This window comes from Physeter macrocephalus, chromosome 12, assembly GCF_002837175.3.
Source record: "Physeter macrocephalus isolate SW-GA chromosome 12, ASM283717v5, whole genome shotgun sequence".
Classification (NCBI taxonomy): Eukaryota; Metazoa; Chordata; class Mammalia; order Artiodactyla; family Physeteridae; genus Physeter; species Physeter macrocephalus.
The window spans coordinates 33,456,031-33,475,677 of NC_041225.1; the positions used below are offsets into that span (position 1 = coordinate 33,456,031).

The window sequence follows — 19,647 nt, forward strand, 5'->3', positions numbered from 1 at the left end:
CATGTGGGATCTTCCCGGACCGGGGCACGAACCCGTGTCCCCTGCATCGGCAGGCGGACTCTCAACCACTGCGCCACCAGGGAAGCCCCATGAAAATAAATTTAGTGTGGATCTTAAAGGAGAATTAAAACCCAGAAATGATTAACAGCGGGTACTCAATCTCATTAGTAATCAAATACTGAAATACATATAAAAACAAAAGGTCATAATGGCTTTTTTCGCCTAGCAGATTGGCAAATAACATAAAAGGCTGATGATATTCAGCCTAACAAAGATATGGGAGTACGTGTGTGTATTCTCTTCACTATTGGGAGTGTTCAATTTGCTACAGCCTTTAAAAAAGGCAAAAGAAATTATTTTGGAATTTTAAACGTGCGCACACTTTAACAATTCCATCTCTAGAAATCTACAAAAATATTCACATACATGCACAAAAATCTTTATAATGATGTTCACTGCAGCAATGTTTATAATGGAAGAAAATAACCTAAATGTCTATCAATATTGGAATAGTAAAATAAATTATATCAAATCCAGATAATGGAATACTCTACACCACTTAAAAAGAACTAGGTGAATTATAAATCCTGACTGGACGACCTCCAAAATAAATGAAGAAAAAGCAAATACAGAACAACACTATGCTATAGTTGCATTTTGGGTATTAAAAAACAACAAATATTTGTATGTTTTTTTTTAAAGTACTTGTAAGCTTTATGTTTTACTTTTTAATTTTTTTTAACGTTTTTTTGAAGTGGACCATTTTTAAAGTCTTTATTGAATTTATTACAATATTACTTCTGGGTTTTTTTTTATGTTTTGGTTTTTTGGCCGTGAGGCATGTGGGATCTTAGCTCCCTGACCAGGGATCGAACCCGCACCCCTTGCATTGCAGGGCTAAGTCTTAACCACTGGACCGCCAGGGAAATCCCTGTATGTTTTTTTTAATCCAAGGGGGGTAAAATGAAACACCAATATGCTGTTATATTATGCACGGGGAAAGGGAAAGTGATACCCTGATGCGTTAAAAAGTGGTTGTCGGGCTTCCCTGGTGGCGCGGAGGTTGGGGGTCCGCCTGCCGATGCAGGGGACGCGGGTTCGTGCCCTGGTCTGGGGGGATCCCGCATGCCGCGGAGCGGCTGGGCCCCGTGGGCCGTGGCCGCTGAGCCTGCGCGTCCGGAGCCTGTGGCCCGCGATGGGAGAGGCCACAGCAGTGAGAGGCCCGCATACCGCAAAAAAAAAAAAAAAAAAAAAAAAAAGTGGTTGTCTCAGAAGACTGAGATCAAAAAGAGAGGGCTAAGAAGAGAACTTATATTTACTTCTATAATTTTTAATTTTTTAGATAGACATGTATTACTTTTGTAGTTAAAAAATGAAGTTTATTTTGTGTTTTTGTAAATTGACAAAAGCAGAGGAGGAGAGAGAGCATTCCAGGTAGAGACAAAAGCTAAGAGTATAAAAAAACATGATATATTCAATTATTGGTGAAAAGGTGATTGGTCCTGTTCACTCTCTTCCTTTTCACATCTCTGAAGGTAAGTCTCTATTCCCCAAAGCCCATCATCTGTGAGCCATGTCCTGCTATTATGCAGACAGATAGATAGGCACCTAAGCATAGAGACCAACCACAAAACAGAAAACAGTCTATGCTGAAGACTCTCTATTCTAAGAAAAAACACTGAAATTAAAAAAATAAATAAAAGTAGATAAAATTCATTTCCTAACTCATAAATGTCACAACAGGGAAAGTGTTTAATGTATCACCATAACAGTGGCTACAACAGAACTCTCCCCATATTCATTTCAATTATGCCTGGATAGGGAATTCCTTGGCGGTCCAGCGGTTAAGTCTCCAAGCTCCCAATTCACGGGGTGCGCGTTCGATCCCCGGGAACTAATAAGATCTCAGATGCCACGCAGTGAAGACAAAAGATTAAAAAAAAAAAATTATGTCTGGATACCAATTCAGTTTTTCTAGCCTGTAGAAATACAAATTCCAAATTCATGAGGTTGTTAAACGGTTGACAATGGACTTATATAATAAAACCCACCTCTGTTACCAGATCCTAAGTTCCCAAATCAGCTCTGAAATTTCATGAGCCAAGAAAATCAGTTACTGATTGCAGTGGCCATCAATACAGAATGATCATATACTATTATGCTACCTGTGTATATTTTTCTAGATGATATATTTATAATTACCCTGGTATACCTAAAGACCAGAATCTATATCAGAGGTAATACAGCATAACATCTGCAATTTACATCTTCCAAACTATACTTCATCGTTGTTCCTAAACTTACCTGTGTTAAGAAATGTAGGCCAGGGGACTTCCCTGGTGGCACAGTGGTTAAGAATCCACCTGCCAGTGCAGGGGACACGGGCTCAAGCCCTGGTCCGGGAAGATCTCACATGACGCAGAGCAACTAAGCCCGTGCACCACAACTACTCAGTCTGCGCTCTAGAGCCCACGAGCCACAACTACTGAAGCCCGTGCGCCTAGAGCCAGTGCTCTGCAACAAGAGAAGCCACCGCAATCAGAAGCCCACGCACCGCGATGAAGAGTAGCCCCCGCTCTCTGCAACTAGAGAAAGTCCACACGCAGCAATTAAGACCCAATGCAATCAAAAATTAATTAATTTTTTTTAAAAAAAGAAATGCAGGCCAAAATTTGCTAAGTTCAAGCCACAGTTAAGAACTGTTGGTGCAACCCAAATGCTCCTATAAACCTTATATAAAGCATAATTAATATTCTTGCAAGTGAATAATGCAATGGTTTAAAAATTCTGCCATGACTCTTCCTCATATATTTATGTCAGGATTTCTGAAATCTTAAACATTACATAAGAACACCAGACTCTGTTTTGATAATTCAATATCATACCTACTGAAAAAGAATAAACATCAGTTGGGAAAAAGTGACATTTGCAGTGCAATAAAGTAATCCAAAGAATGCATATAAGCAAATGTTCACCCAATGAAATGAATTATCCTCAGTAAATTAAAAAATAAAAATGCCACCACTTTTCATTCATTAATTTAATACTTAAGAGAACTGAGTATGTGCAAATTAATGTGCTACCTTTTTGGAAATATCAGGCTAACATCAGGAGACTGATTCTGTATGCACATACCTTTTTGAAGACAGAGACATATAAAACATAGGCTGTGTTACACATAGTTCTGCAACTGCTTGTAAAGCAGCTGAAGTTCTGTTCAGTTTACAGAAATTAGCACATATAGTTAGCTTCACACTGAATTTAATCTTCACATCTCCTTGACGTAGACAGAGTCTTGTAAATTATCACTCATGGACAGAAAGGTAATTAATGAAACACCTAATTTATTAACACCAGTCTTCTGACTCTAAATCCAGCATTCTCTCCATTATACTACTCTGCTTCTGTTCTAAAAATACGCCTGAAAAGAATCCAGCCATTTCATTTTTTTCCATCTTTACTACCTTAGACCAAAAAAAAATTCTTAAGGAAAAAATTCATCTGTATTTTCATATATGAATACAACTTAAAACAGGATTCATTTTATGGACTTATTACAATGGAATTTTACCTACAGAAAATAATTTGAAATAAGCAAGTCACTGTTCAGATTTTTTAAACTTTTATTTCACAGATTTGTTTTAACTTGGACCAAACTGAAAAATTCTGTTTATAAGTGAGGACAAGAAGCACAGTAAAACACTATGCCAGGGACTTACATTCTCCATATCATCTTGAAAGACAAAACTTCCTTATGCTAAAATTTACAGCAATCCCCTCTCTACAACTCCCTCCCCCCAAAATCAGTAATTAACTTCTTAAAAATTTAAGTGTTTTACTTTATGACTTCCCTCTGAAGGAAATTTCATAAGCCAATTTTGTACTAGAGTTTCCTTTTATTAGTTCTAAATTTAGTTTTATTTGTATCATCCGTTGTTTTCCTATTATGGAAATGTCTTAAATGTGGAAAACAAATCTGTTTTCAGTAATGCCTTCAAAATTTGTAATTTTACAGCTTCCCCTTTCATACAAAAATATATGTTTGCAGCAGAAAGTTTCTCAGAACTACCAGTAAAATCCCTTAGTTCAGTTTTCTCATTCTTTTATAATGTAATATCTTGCTTTTGTGACTAAGTTTTTCACTAGCCTGAATATAAGATTAACAAAACACATTCATACTCTAATTTTAAATTTTGCAATATATTCCGCTTAAGCTACAGTCAGAAATAATGCCTCAAAATTTTTTTAGCATGGATATGGCATAAGGAATCATGAAGTCTCAAATTAAATTGCATTTTGTCAAGTATTTAGAAACGCTGACTAAAGCAATAAAATACTGAGGTATTATGGAATGGGGATTCTAATCACTAGTTGTAAAATGTTTCTAAATCAGAAAAACACTTCCAATGAAATGTTAGTAAATCACATGTAACAAAATTCTAAAGACAACAGCAGAAGTATATTAAGGCAGTAAAAGAAGGGTCACCCAATTTCAGATGTTTCACATTTGCAGTTATCTTTCTATTTAGCAATCATTTGGAAAGGATGGATATGTTTTAAAAGATAAACTGTCACAAAATTTTAGGGCTTTAAAGATACTCTTACTTATGTATCACCCTAGTCTCATAAATATTAGTTAATTGTGCCTTGCCCACAATTATGCAGTTTTATTAGCCACAAGATAAAATCTACAAAAAGTGAGTTGCTGAAGATTTCAAATACTAAAAAAAAGACAAGTCACAACTGCTATTCCTCTAAGAGCTTAACTATTTTGACAAGAATCAATAAATGCAAATTTTAGTTTTCAAATTGATGAAATATGCACATATCCCTTAACCACCAAAATTAAAATAGCCTAAGAACAAGAAATCTGATATACAAATACATTAGTGAATGAAAAATATGGATATCTTAAACACTGCCTATGAATCATCTGGATATCTCTAATTTTAAATGATGTGAAGAGAAATAATTGCAAAGAATGTATACTTTAAAAAAATCTAAACAGTAACATGTTAATAAGATGACTATTAATGTAACCAATGATTTGAAGACTGCTTTGAAAATAAAATTTCAAAATAGTTCAATATAAGGGTTTTGAATATTTTACAATATTTTTTTGCTTGCTTGTAAAGAGACCACAAAATAATTTTTGAATGATTTTATTATTTTTTTCAACACATAACAATCACAGACATAAACCATCCTACTTTAGGTGCTATTCTCTGAATGACAACACATTTCTAGTGAAATTCTTCTTCCTAAATTAAATCAACTGTCAGGGAATAAAAAGACTGTCACTATTTCCCCATCGTCATTTGTTAAATGTAAAACATCAGAATTATATATTTCTAGGACAGTAAGTCTCTGTAGACTGTATTTCCCACTGAAGGGTAAGATGTAATGATAACATTTCTACATTGAAATTTGTATTGTGTATATTTTACCACAATAAAATTTTTTTAATTTCTCTTTGGTGTATCTTGTCTGATTCTCCCTTCATAAAAGCTCAGCAAGTTAAATTTTCTTCTAAAATGAGAAAATGAAGAGCCTTGGTCTGATTCCTATGGAGCTCTAAAAAAAGATATAAAATGTGATGACACTTGATATTTCAGAAAATCTGGCATCCCTCCATATGCCAGCATTTTCCACATATACAATTCTGTGTGCCAGAGATCCTCAACCATTTGATTTTGACTTTTTTCAATCAGTATAAGAAGCAACACATAGTGTTTCTCAAACTCTGACCTGCAGATTACCTGAATCAGAATCAACTGAGATGGGACTTCCCTGGTGGTGCAGAGCTTAAGAATCCACCTGCCAATGCAGGCGACACAGGTTCGAGCCCTGGTCCGGGAAGATCCCACATGCTGCGGAGCAACTAAGCCCGTGCTCTAGAGCCCTGGAGCCACAACTACTGAGCCGGCTCGCCTAGAGCCCGTGCTCCACAACAAGAGAAGCCACTGCAATGAGAAGCCCACGCACCACAACGAAGAGTAGCCCCTGCTCGCCACAACTAAAGAAAGTCCGCGCACAGCAACAAAGACCCAACACAGCCAAAAATAAATAATAAATAAATTAATTTTTTTTTTAAAAGAATCAACTGACATGCTTGTTTAAATGCAAATTCCTGGCCCCACTATAGACAATCTAAATCACAAGATCTGACACCATTTCCACCAAGCACCCTAGCTGTGATTCTGGCTTTCATCAGGTAATTCTGACTTTCTGGCTTCATTCAAGCCTCTCTGAACCACAAATATAAAAGAAGAAAAAAAAAACCCTCCTTTTCTCAGATACCTTTTGGACCCAATGGCCCCTCTGCCAATCTTTGAATACTGCACCTCTCAGCTCAGTGGTTCCCACATTTTCCTGCACTTGAGAATCAGATGTGGAACTTTTAAATCTCCCGATCTCCAGGTCACACCACATACCAATTATATTAGAACGGGTGAGGGTGGATTCCAGGCATCAATATTTCTAAAAATCTCTAGTTGAGTCCTATGTATAACGAGGTTTGAAAATTACTGCCTTAGCCATTGGCTTTAGCAGATGTAGATTAGAAAAATCTTAACTAAAAGGACCTCTAAGAGCTAAGACATAAACTGTGTTGGTATTAAATTAAGTTTTTAAATTTCCAGATATATGAATATATTTTCCCTTTTTATTTTAATCCAGTAGGGAAATTTTTCCAATGCATTTATTAAATTAAAGCTTAAGATCACCTTTTTGAAAGGATGTAAAACAAAAAGAAAAATTGTTTCACGTTGGATGCAACTAATGTAGGATCACACCATGCATTTAAAGTTCAGAGAAAAAATTCATCATTATTTCATTTGCATACTAATTTCAGTGATTATATTTTGGGAAATATAATCATGGAAACCCAGGACAAAAATTCAAAGTCTGTGTTTTAGATATTTAAAAGCAACTCCAAATATTCTGGTAACTCCAAATTTTTCTAAATTTAGAATAGATGGAATATTGTTATTAACATTAATACTACATTTTGCATTATCTCTTTTCCCAATTTCTGACTTGGCATATCATTTCCCTAAAAGAAAATCACAATCTTCATATCTTTTCCTCTATTCTTCACTAATTCCCATAGATGCTGGTTATATGACCTGTTAGCAGCACTTGATGAAATCTAATGGTCCATGAAGAAAATTTTTTTTTAATTTTGATTCTTTTAACAAAGGCACACTAGTCAACCATAATACACCATTTTTAACCATTCAACTTCAACCTGAACTTTATCTACTTTGTAACACAATAAAATATGGCCCTATTTATTCAATGCAAAAAAGTCTAAAGTGCCACAAACTGTAACTCTATAATAAGTTATCCCCAAAAGGTAAAGCATTTTTCAAAATCATACTAATGTTTAGACATATAATACTTTAAATATTTTTACAGGGTTTCAACATACAAAAACACATTTCACTACACTTTGCAGGCCTCAAAGTGCATGACAACTGTGCTAGTGCACTTTCCTTATAGAAAAATAAATATCACTATGACCAAAAATTTTTTTAATTCATCTTTAATATATTAAAGCATCTTAAACATTAAAAGAATTATTTCCTAAATTTTCCCTTCAATGCTCAAAAAAAAGTCCCATGTGTGTTTATCTTTAATAAAAACTAAAAAAAAAAAACCAAACAATCATCTGAACTAAAGCTAAAGGGAAAATTTCAATAAGCATACTTTTATGACTTCTAAAGGAATCATACTGAAATACAAGGTGAAACAGTAGGGTCATATCCTGATACAGAATGCACAAATAAGGCAGTTACTGTTACATCTGAAAAGAACACTATTTGGGTTAAGTTCCAAAACTTTGCACACAATGTAATCCCCAAAATCAATATCCAATGCCACCTACAAACAAGAAGAACATTTTTTTCGTTGTTAAATTCAGGTGGGTACTCAAAGAATAAAGCAAAAGACAAGCGTAATACACAGCGTTTTAAATACCAATAGTTATCCACCCTCAAAGGAACCAAGTTACTAAATTGATACCAAGAACTGTTGCCTGATCTTCATGTAAAACAGAAAAGTATAAAGATGAATGTTGGGTCAACAAGAGAGAAATAAGCTTACTTCAAGATGCTCAAAATAATGAAAAAAGAAAAGATGAGCACAAAGCAGAATGGAGAAACATTTAAAGGCCGTATGTATGTCAGGAGTACTTCAACTTTAGCTTAGGAATAACCCAACTAGTAGAGACTCTACTGCCATTACAGGGCTACACAGCTCACCAAGGTTCATACATTACTTGTAAGAAAAAGGTACCATAACAAGGTTTAAAAAAAAAAAGCCTAGTATTAATTAGGAGGCACTAGTGGAGACACTAGCAGAGGCACTAGTCAGTAGGATAATTCCACCTACAAAGGGCTATGATCTGTATTTATTCACATTCTATTTTTAAACATCGGAATTCGCCTGTGGCATACAAAATTAAACAACTTTTATATACCACATTCATTGTATATTAGTAAAATATCAAAAGAACAAGCAAAATTGACAAGCACATGAAATAGTGTTCAGCCTCATGTGTCATTAGCAACATGCACTACAATGGCTATAATCACAAAGACAGACCACACCAAGTGTTCTCTGAGGATGTAGAGAAACTGGAACCCTCATACATTGCTGGTGGGAATGTAAAATGGTGCAGTCACTTTGGAAAACATTTTGTTCACTCCTTAAAAGTTAAGCATAAGCTTACCATATGACCCAGCAATCCCACTCCTTGCAATCTAGCCAAGAGAAATAAAAACATTAATTTCATAAACAAAATGTGGTATATCTATACAGTGGAATATTATTCAGCAATTTAAAAGAACAAGATATTGATATATGCTACAACGTAGATGAACCTCAAAAACATTATGCAAGGTGAAAGAAGCCAGAACAAATGACTTCATATTGTGTCATTCTACTTGTATGGAATTTCCAGAAAAGAAAAATTTATAGAAACAGAACAGAATCAGTGGTTGGCTGGGGCTAGTAATCAGAATGCCTGATAATATCTGAAAAGTTTTCAAAACAGTCATTCATAGTGACTTGTAATAACACTCTTGAATCCTGATCAAAATCTCTCATGCCCTTTGGCTTTGTTTTTAATTTTGTTAACAAATATTGCCTTACCATTAATCACAGCCAACATGCCATTTTAAGGAATTTCACCCTGCAAACACACCACCAGCATTTCATTTGCCCTTACTCATGAAACGCTGTTTCAACACAGACATCATCTAGGTACGTAAGAAGGAACTGGATATGTTTAACAAGAAGAAAAGGTAGGGGGTAGAGAGAACAGAAGACACATGATAAATGATAAAGGTTGTTCAGTCCACATGAGCTGTTTTTACTTCACCTAAAACACTGAATAAAAGTAGCTTAAATACTTTCCAAGACAAACTGCTTCAGCACAATCCAGAAAATATTCAAATCACAATTCACTTTCCTGCTTGACTTCCAATTAATTCTACCACCCAAACCTTCCAATTAATTCTATCACCCATATCCTCTCTGCATATACACGTTTACTTATCTTCCTTCCCATAGATAGATAAGAAATAAGTGACAAGGACATATACCAAAATTTTTACTTGGGGAATACTTTAGTATCTCTTCAAGCAGGGATATATTTCTACAGTTTATCACTGCTGTTACTTAAAAAAGAATTATGTGTTAGTTTATTCAACAAATATTTACAAGACATATCAAGAGGAAGACAAAAAAGACCCAGGTCCTAAAAGAGCTTGTATTCTGTCCATTAAATAAACTCAAAAGCCAAGAAGTACATAAGACAAAACTTTGTATCTTAAGCATTCCTCATCACAAACATCCAGGTAATTAAGATAATGCCAACCCTGCTCTGCTCCGTTTCTATCTAAATAAAGTAACAGGAGGCTCTACTATTCATTTCCATGGCATAAAAAATAACCCTGTTACACTGAAATGTTAAAAATTAGTTCCAAGTCTATAATCTCTTGAAAATAAAGAAAATTTCTATCAGTTGCTTTATAACTTAAAAAGTCTGAAACTCTTTTAGAGAATAAAAGAAATTAGACACTGAGTACTAAGTGATCAGTTAACTATAACCAAAAAAAAATTATACAGCACTTCAGATATCAGACCTGAAAAATCCATACCTTACCAAAATGAAGCAACAAACCATATAATCATTCTTGGACTTAGAAACATTCCCCAAAAGATTATCAATGATGAACCAAAAGGGAACTTCAATATTTCCTTTTTCTCCATCTGTCGGTCTCTGTCTCTCTGTCTCTCTCTGTCTCTCTGTCTCTCTCTCACACACACACACACACACACACACACACACACACACACACACACACACAGATATGCTAAACCCAAATGCTTTCTAAAAAGATAAGTGAGGGTCATCTGGGACACTGAAATGCAGAATTTACAAATATATCTCTGTAATTTAATCATACTTTAAAGGAGAAAAAAAAGTACAGATGATACAGATGAGAGGAAAGGAGAATGACTCCAATCAGGATAAAGTGAGAAGGGACAGTTTTAGCAGAGTCCCAAATGCCACCAAGATTTCACATCACTTTAAATATTAGGTACTTCCCTGGTGGTGCAATGGATAAGACCTTGCGCTCCCAATGCAGGGGGCCCGGGTTCGATCCCTGGTCAGGGAACGAGATCCCAAATGCACGCTGCAGCTAAGAGTTCGCATGCCACATCTAAGGGACTGGCGAGCCGCAACTAGGGAGCCCGCCTGCCAGTGCTACTAAGACCTGATGCAACCAAATAAATAAATAAATATTTAAAATAAATAAATATTAAGCTCTATAAAATAAGCTAAGCTACCAATGAAAATGTTATTTTGTGGTTTTCTTCCCCCCAAAGGCTATATTATAATAAGCTGCTCTCAGTCATCCACATTCTCTTTACCAGTAACCCTTATCACTAACAGCTCATATTTACATATTTTTGGAATAAATATATATATATATATATATATATATAAGCACAGAATAGGATTTTAAGTATAGTTGTAAAGTTGTAATTTCCATGAAGAAACTCAAGAAGCTCAAGTAGAGACCAAACCTATAATCATTACCCTCTCTATTCCCCCAAGCATCACTCTCCAAACAGAAAGTTATATGACAATACAGAAAGATAAACAGAGGCTCCCAATTAATATTTTGGGAACTCTAGTGCTGAAACTCAGACAAATAATAAAAGTAACATTAAAAATAAAACCATTAGAGTACTAAAAGAAAATTCAGGTCTATGATATCATAATCTTGATAATGGAGAATGTCCTAAGCATGACATCTAAGCCAGAAATCACTCTACAGTGAGAAGACTAATAAATTTGACTACATAAAAGCTTCTATTATTCATTAAGTGTTAAAAACAACAATGACAAAGCACATATGCAGTGTAATTTTACTTCTTTTACATTTTAATTTTTTCAGACAGATATTTACACCAAAATGTTAAACAGTGGTTATCTCTATGTGAGGAGACTATGCAGAAGGGTCACTTGCATTTATACCTTTCTTTATTCTCTAAATTTTCTACAATAAGAACATATTATTTTTATAATTTAAAAAATAGCAAATCTTTCTTCACTTCAAACAATAAAATCTATGTTTCCCTGTCTCAACCACGGTTGCCTGCCCATTTCCTTCAGGTAAAATGATATAAATTAAAATTAAAAAATTAAAAAAGAATTCTGAACAGAGCATGGGTTAAACAGGAGAACCATGACTGAAGACTTGATGTAGTTACTAAGGTGATTAAAAAGCAAATAAAAAGTGCACCTATCAGTAAACTGATTTTCGACAAAGGTGCCAAGCAAGGCAATCCAACGAGAAAATAAAAATATTTTTTTGAAAACTGGTGCTGGTGACTATAGTTAATATAGTAGACCCGAAAGTTGCTAAGAGAGTAGATCTTAAATATTCTCAACACAACAACAACAACAGCATGGTAATTATGAGAGGTAAAGGGTGTGTTAACTAACCTTACTGTGGTAAACAGGTGGCAATACATGTGTATCAACTGTCAATGTTAAATGTCAATAATATCTGAATAAACCTAGGAAAAAATGGTGTTCGATAGTCTAAATAACTGGATTTGGGGGATATGAGGGAAAGAGATGAAACCTGACCCCAAACTAAAACTGGCTTAACACATATCCTAGACCTAAAAGTAAAACTATAACGCTTCTAAAAGAAAGGAAAATTTCTTGTGACATGGGGATAGGCAACAGTATCTTAGGCAGAAAAAGCAATAACCATGAAAAAATGTGATTAAAGAAATAGACACGCCACATATTTGACAAAGAACTGGTATCTAGGACATATAAAGAGCTTGTACAGCTCAAAAAGAAAGAACATAATTTTTTCAAATGGGCAATATATCTGAACAGGTGCTTCACAAAAGAAGATATACAAATGGCCAGTTAAGTGCATAAAAAAGTACATCATTCGTCATCAGAGAAATGCAAACTAAAGCCACAATGAAATACTACTACCCACCCACAGAATGGCTAAAATTTAAGACTCAGTGTTGGGGAGGAACTGGAACTCTCCTAGGTTGCTGTGTTAATGTAAAATATGACCATTTTGGGAAGAGATCTGACATTTTTCTAAAAAAACTACACATACACCTATCCTAAGACCTAGTAATTCTACTACCAGGTATTTAACTCAAGAGAAATGAAAATATGTCCTCACAAAGGCTTACTACAAGATTGTTCACAGCAAAGTTTATTAAGAGCCAAAGTCTATATACAAAATAGCCAAAACCTGAAAACAGCCCAGGCATCCATCAACAGAAGATGCCTAATAAATTGTGGTTTATACATATAATGGAACACTAGTTAGCAATAAAAAAGGAACAAACTGCTGATACGCAAAATAACAGGAATTAGTCTCACAAACTATGCTGAACTAAAGAAGCCAGATATAAAAGAGTACATACTATATAGGATTCCATTTATATGAAGTTCTAGAAGAGGTGAAAGTAATCTTTAGTTACCCCCCCCAAAAAAAATCAGAAGAGCGACTGACTCCAACAGAATGGGGTGTAGAATTAGCTGAAAAGGCATATGAGGGAGATTTCTAGGTTGATAAGAGTGTCCCATATCTCAATAAGGATTTGCATTACACGGGTGTGTGCATTTTGTCAGAACTCATCAATGTGATACTTAAGATTTGTGTTTCATTGTATGTAAATTTAATCTTTAAAGAAAACAACTCTACTTAATGAAATGCATGCTTAAGTGTTTAATGGAGAAGTGTACCACATCTGCAACTTACTTTAAATGAATCAAAAACAAAAGATGTATTGATAGATGAATGAAGAGATGGCTAGATATAACAAAGCAAATAGGGCTTCCCTGGTGGCGCAGTGGTTGAGAATCCGCCTGCCGATGCAGGGGACGCCGGTTCGTGCCCCGGTCCGGGAGGATCCCACGTGCCGCGGAGCGGCTGGGCCCGTGGGCCACGGCCGCTGAGCCTGTGCTCCGCAACAGGAGAGGCCACAACAGTGAGAGGCCCGCGTACCACAAAAATAAATAAATAAATAAATAAAGCAAATATAGCAAGCTATTAATTAGGTGATGAGTATATGGATGTTTATTATCAATTCTTTCAATTTCACTATACTTTGAAATTTTCCATAGTAAAACGCTCGGGGAAAACTTAAACCCTACCTTGTTAAGCTGAACATAGAATATATTAAAACCCAACAATTCCACTCCTAGATATATATCCTAGCCTATAGAAACTTCACATGGGCTCCAAGAATGATCACAACACTTTCCATGATAGCAAAAAAATGAAAAATAATCTAAATATCCATCAAGTAGATTGAAGCAATATATTATGGTTTATGGTATGAGTGAAAATTAATAAAGCACAATGTGAGCAATTTTGAGTGAAAAAGCAAGTCACAAAAGAATATATACAGATGTTAACCCTTCATAAAGTTAAAAGAAAAACTAAGCAATATTGTTTAGGAATACATACTAATGTGGTAATCTATGAAATAAAGCAAGGAAGAAAAATGTTCCAGGTAGCAGATGAGAGAGGATGAAGGAAGACTGAATTCAGCAGCAGCAGAATACAGGTAACTTCAATAGGTTAGTGCTCTGTTCATTAACTTGAGCAGTGATTTCAGGAATGCTTGCTTTTTATGCTTCATAATTCATATCTGCATGCTATATTCTCTTAGTATGTTTAGAATACTTCAGAATCTGAAATGGGAAAAGAGAGCTATCTGATCAGGACTCAACCGAAACAACGACAACAACAACAACTTAGGCTTCAAGATAATTATCCACTATTTCTTTACAACTATTTAAGGTGTATATAAGTCAATATTTCCTTACTTAGCCTATATGTTGGCCTTACCGTGGGGCAAGATGTTTCCAAATTCAGATTTTTTTGGATTTTCGAAGAGTAATAAAGTACATATACTATATATATAGTATACTCCCCAAAACCCTCTGGGGAGTCTGAGGTAGCACCCTGAAATCAAACACTAATATTTCTCCAGGGAAAGCTATTACTATTTACACCAAGAGGGATGAATCGCCTAAAATATTGTAACATCAGATCAGGTCAGATGTTACATCAAGTAAGTTTTACCAAAAACTAGGTCTTCAGAGCTCTTTATATATCAGAACTGTGGGGGAGGGACTGTGGACCTGTACTTTCAAAGCGGTTCAACTTCACCTAACTAGTAAATTCTATACATTACTTTTTTCAACCTCTCTAGCTAATTCATTTTCTTTAAAGATTTCCTGACCATCAAAGTGCAAGTTTCAAAGTAATATAATCCCATTTATGCTATAAATGCCCAATGTTTATTTCACAGTTGTGACATGAAGAACAACACATATAAAACCTTCTTTATTCAATTTTTATTCTATTTCACTTTTGTAACTTTATGATATTCACACTTGTTATATAGTGGGGGAAAAATGCACATACAATTTTATTCTAAATAAGCAAATAACCATCACCAAGTTGAAAATCTTAGCACTGTGATAAGAAATATTTTCACATAGTTTACAGGTATAATAAAATCAAAATGTTTTGTATTCTAAGTGGCTGAAAATCATAAGTAAATTTTTAATCACCTTTCCCCATCAACACCAGCCTTATGGAACAGTTTACCCAAGCCTGAATCCCAAAGCTTATAACAATCATTTACTCTCCTAAAAAAATAAATCAAAACACAAAAGCACAGACCTTTAGAAAGATCTCTCTCCATCATAACACTAAAGGACAATTCTTTTCACCATAATATTTGGGTAAGCAGTATCAGAAGCTTAGTCTTGAGAACAAAACATGGGTATTTACCCAAAAGTTTCGAACACTGCAAAAGCATACTACTGACAATCCTTCCTCCAAAAAAAAAAAAAAAAAAAAGTATTACAGAAGCAAACCTCTCTCAAAACTCTATTTTTAAATAATACCAAGAAACTCACAATCTGCAACCACAAAGGGATATATTCTCTTCAGATTAATCTTAAGGACCCATATAAAGCCTCCATAAAACGAACTGATGCAGAGAAAAAAAAGACAATTTAGTCTCTATACGGACAGTCTTGGAATCCAGTTCTAGCTATGCCTGATGACTGCTAGCACTTTTCTGATGGCAAATTCAAAAGATAATGCTACTCATTCAGAATTTTATAGCAAGAAATAGTTGCCAATAAAACCTTTTCCTTTTCAAAGGAAATATAAAGCACTTACCTAAAAATATGCTAAATGCACACAGAAGCGAGCTAAATTTAACGAGCACTACTCTGTACCAAGCATTGAGCTAAGCACTTTACATGTTACATAATAGTTTTTCCAACAAATAGTCTTACCTTCTAGGCCTAGCCTACAGTGCCCATATAGTAACTATTATACAGTAATTTCTGGTATACTTCATCTTCTTACTTTTGTCATCTTAGGCAGTATACAATTTTAAATGGTACTTTCTAAGCTCCTGAATAAGTAACTAAGATTTATGACTGTGTTTTTATCAGATTACATTACTTTAAATTTTCTCTGTTAAAGGAAAAATATTTTCTATAATAAAACCAAAAGAAATGCCATTCGCAGTAAAACAATGATCACTTGTGACATGAAGGCTAAAGGGTAAGGTTTCAAATCTTTAAAGTGATCTGCACCATTATTTCAGGAAATATGTTTTTATAACACTCTTTTAAAAATTAATTCTTGGAATTTCTGTCTGGTAAGATGAAAAAGTCCTGGAGATGGACAGTGGTGATACTTGCACAATAACGTGAATGTAATCAATGCCACTGAACTGTACACTTAAAAATGGTTAAAACAGTAAATTTTATGTTATGTATATGTTACCACAATTTTAAAAATTAATTCGTTCTACTACTTGATACAGTGAAATACATATGATTTAAAGCTAACTTACTATAACATGGTTTAGAAAAAATCTTCAGCTCGTCATTTTGCAATAGAAACACCAGTAACCTCAGAGTAAAGGACAATTTTTGGCCTGATAAGATCTACTGCAACTCAGAACCATAACAGTTAATCAGCTAAAAACAGCAAAACCAAAATCTGTCCAGTCAGCAGCATCTGATGTCATACCAGTAGTATGTTACCTTAATAAAGGTGTAAAGTGTCTTGGCTGTATTAGGCACTCAATAAATGAATGGACCAAATTGTTTACTGAGCATGTGTAACGCTTCCTTTTTTAAAAACAGCCTTCATTTTAATAATTTAGAAAATACTTTAATAAAAAAGAATGTATGCTCATTACCATGTATAAATAACTTAGGCTCAAGCTCATAATAACCCTAACAATTATGATGAACATCAGTAAAGACCCAAGAGATGAAAGTGAAGTGTAAAGAATTTCTATCTGAGGTTGAATATGAACTTGATGAATACTTGAGATTTGCTGTACTATTTTTAACTGAACTTTCTGGCCTTAGGTCAAAGTTTTGCTAGCAAAATACCAAAGCGAAAATGCTGGGAGTGAAGCCCAGAGTCTCTGCTTTGGCCTTGGAAAAGCTATGCCCTTCATGCAACCAATCCTATCCCCAATTGAAGACTTCTAAACACCATTCACGGTGCCATGCTCCCATGAAAACATATGAACAACCCACTAATATGAAAATCGGGAAAAGGAAATGTCAAACGCGTCTTACAGAGTACAGTACATCACTACATTCTGTGCATTGTACAGAAAGACACTCTTTAGTCGGTTCCTGCACTTTAGCCAAACGGTACTGAGTCACTCTGCAAATGATTCCAGAAACCTCAAAGGATAACCAACAGCAGCTTCTGAAGGAAAGTCAGTCAGTCACTGGAAAGGGAGGAGACAGTTTTTCTCATCATACAGTCAATAGATTTCTCCTGTCAGGGAGTAGAGCTGAACAGGAGTTCTGGAAGGGAATATATGAAGGATCCAAGGATCATCTACCTGAATTCTAGTCGTCCAGGGTTAATTTAACATCCAGCGCATCTTTTTCGCTTTCTTCTCCTCTCCAGGGTAAAAACCCACACCCCCTTTCCCCATAAATGCATCTCTACTGCATACTAATCAAAGAGTCTGTGAAATACAACAGTCTATCCCTAACAACAACAAGAAATACACAAGCATTCTACAGTGCGTTTCTGATCTGTAAATCATGTCCCTTTCTTAAACAAAGCCAACTAGCAGACGTTACGTGGCTATCAATTTGGATTTCAAAGGCCACCTCAGGAAAGAGATACAATGAAAAGGAGAGACTGATTCCATTCTACACTTCAGATGGATTCTTTTAGCTCTGGTGCAATAATCTCGGAAATTAAATTTACAGAAATTAAAATGCACTAAATTGCAACTAGTAACGTTCAAACACAACTCAAAACAGGAAAACCTTAGCTGTGTGTTTCAAGATTTCAGACTGAACTCTTTGTCCTGTACCCCAGGTGGGTAATGCCCATAGGGACAGCCCCAGGATTCTCGCTTCCTCGGACTCACGTCCCCACGCAGCAGGACGCTCTTGCAAACGGGCTAGCCTGGTGCCTGAAGGGCAGCGTACCTTCCACCCTACCTCCCCAAACCCCCAGGGCAGGCGGGAAGGAGAAGAGGGGTGCTTCCTCCCAGAGCTCCAAGAAAGGGCCAGCCGGGGATGACACCGGCTCCAGGATACAGAAAGGAAGAATCAAAGGTGGGTCTCTACTCCCGGAACTTAGTCGCAGAAATGTTTGGTATCCGACCCGGGCCCCGGCTGCCGGAAGCTGGGCGGGGTGGGGCGAGACCTCCCCCCACGGATGGGTGGGCACGGAGGGGTGGGCAGTCGGGGGAATCGGCGGTGTGAGCGGTCAGCAGAGAGGGCTCCCGGGCCCCGGCCACCTACCAGCAAGCTCTCCACGTTGATGGGCGACCGAGGGTCTCGGATGAGCGCCTCCAGCTTCCTCTGGCGGCTCACGCCCGCGCCGTCCCCCGACACGGCCTCGGGGGCGCCGGGCATCTTCCCCGTCGGCGGGGGCCGGCTCATGCCGCCGCCGCGGCCGCCGGGCCCGCAACCCGCTCCCCGCGCTCCGGCCCGGCCGCCTCGGGGCCTAGCGCCGCCCTCGAACCGCCGGCTCTGGCCGGGGCTCCGCCCGGGCCCACCGCCCGCCTCGAGCTCCGGTTTCGGGTCCCAGCGCCCCGGGGCCTGGGGGGTGTCGGAGAAGCCGGCCCGGCCCGGCCGAGAACGGCGAGGAACAGACGGCGTCCCCGCCCCTCAGTCAGATTCGCGCCGCCCGGTCCGCTCCTCCGCCGCGAGCTCCCTCAGGAGTCCGAGGGCGGGAGCGGGGAAGTGGCGCCGCCACCGCCGGGCCGGGACTGTCCCGCCCTCTGGGGCTCGGGGAAGCTGAAGCCCAGGCTCCGACAACTACGGCCGCCGCCAGCCCGCTCCCATGACCGCCGTCGGCAGCCTCAGTCCCACAAGCCCGCGCCCCTCACACACTCCCGCGCGGCGCCTGTCTACGGCCGCGCGCAGCCACTACCCACAAGCCCCTCGGCCCGCGGCTGCCGGCGCGCCCCCGCTCGCCCCGCCCCGCGCGGGGCGCGCCCCGCCCCCCCGCGCGCGCCACCTCCCCCGCCCGCCGGCCTCCCCTTCCTCTCTCCCCTTTCCTCGTTTTTTATCGTTTCCTCCTGTCTGCTTGGCTTCGCATTTCTCCTTTTTGAGTCTCTTTTCTTCTCCGCTTCCTCCTCCCCCTTTTTGAGTTCTCATAGGGTAAATGGCTGGGCGCGCGGTCACCGCCTCACTTGACCCGCGAGCTTCAGCTGGGGGAGGGGAGGGTACGCCGGGGGCTCGGGTCGGCCCGCGGCTCCGCTCCCGCCTGACTCTGCCCGGGCGGACGACCCCGCGGACTCGGAGGCCCACCCCCACCGCCCCGACCCGGCCCGGCCCGGCCGCACCCGGCGCGGGGCAGGGGGTGGGGGGCGGCGGGCGGCTTGTAGTGGGGGGATGGGTCGGTCCGCGCCCCCCGCCTCCGCCCGGCCCCAGCTGACTCAGCGCGCAGCTATGCGGGCCTTGCATCACCCGCGCCAAAATCATAGCGACCGCCAGTCGCTGCCTTCGCCTGCAGAGCTCTGCGCTTGCAAGGGGCCTGTCTGGGC

At 38.2% G+C, this 19,647-nt stretch overlaps 1 protein-coding gene across 2 annotated transcripts in view; it reads right to left on the bottom strand.

The window, feature by feature from the left end:
* ROCK2 (Rho associated coiled-coil containing protein kinase 2) overlaps nucleotides 1-18,560 on the bottom strand; it is a 141,548-nt gene extending 122,988 nt beyond the window's left edge. Inside the window, exon 1 of one of the 2 annotated variants that reach the window (XM_028497012.2) lies at nucleotides 18,398-18,560. In XM_028497012.2, the coding sequence (XP_028352813.1) occupies nucleotides 18,398-18,538 (141 nt within the window). In that variant the 5' untranslated portion in view covers nucleotides 18,539-18,560. The remainder of the gene's footprint in view (nucleotides 1-18,397) is intronic. The other variant, XM_007127626.4, reaches the window with a different exon arrangement.
* Nucleotides 18,561-19,647: the final 1,087 nt, after the last annotated feature.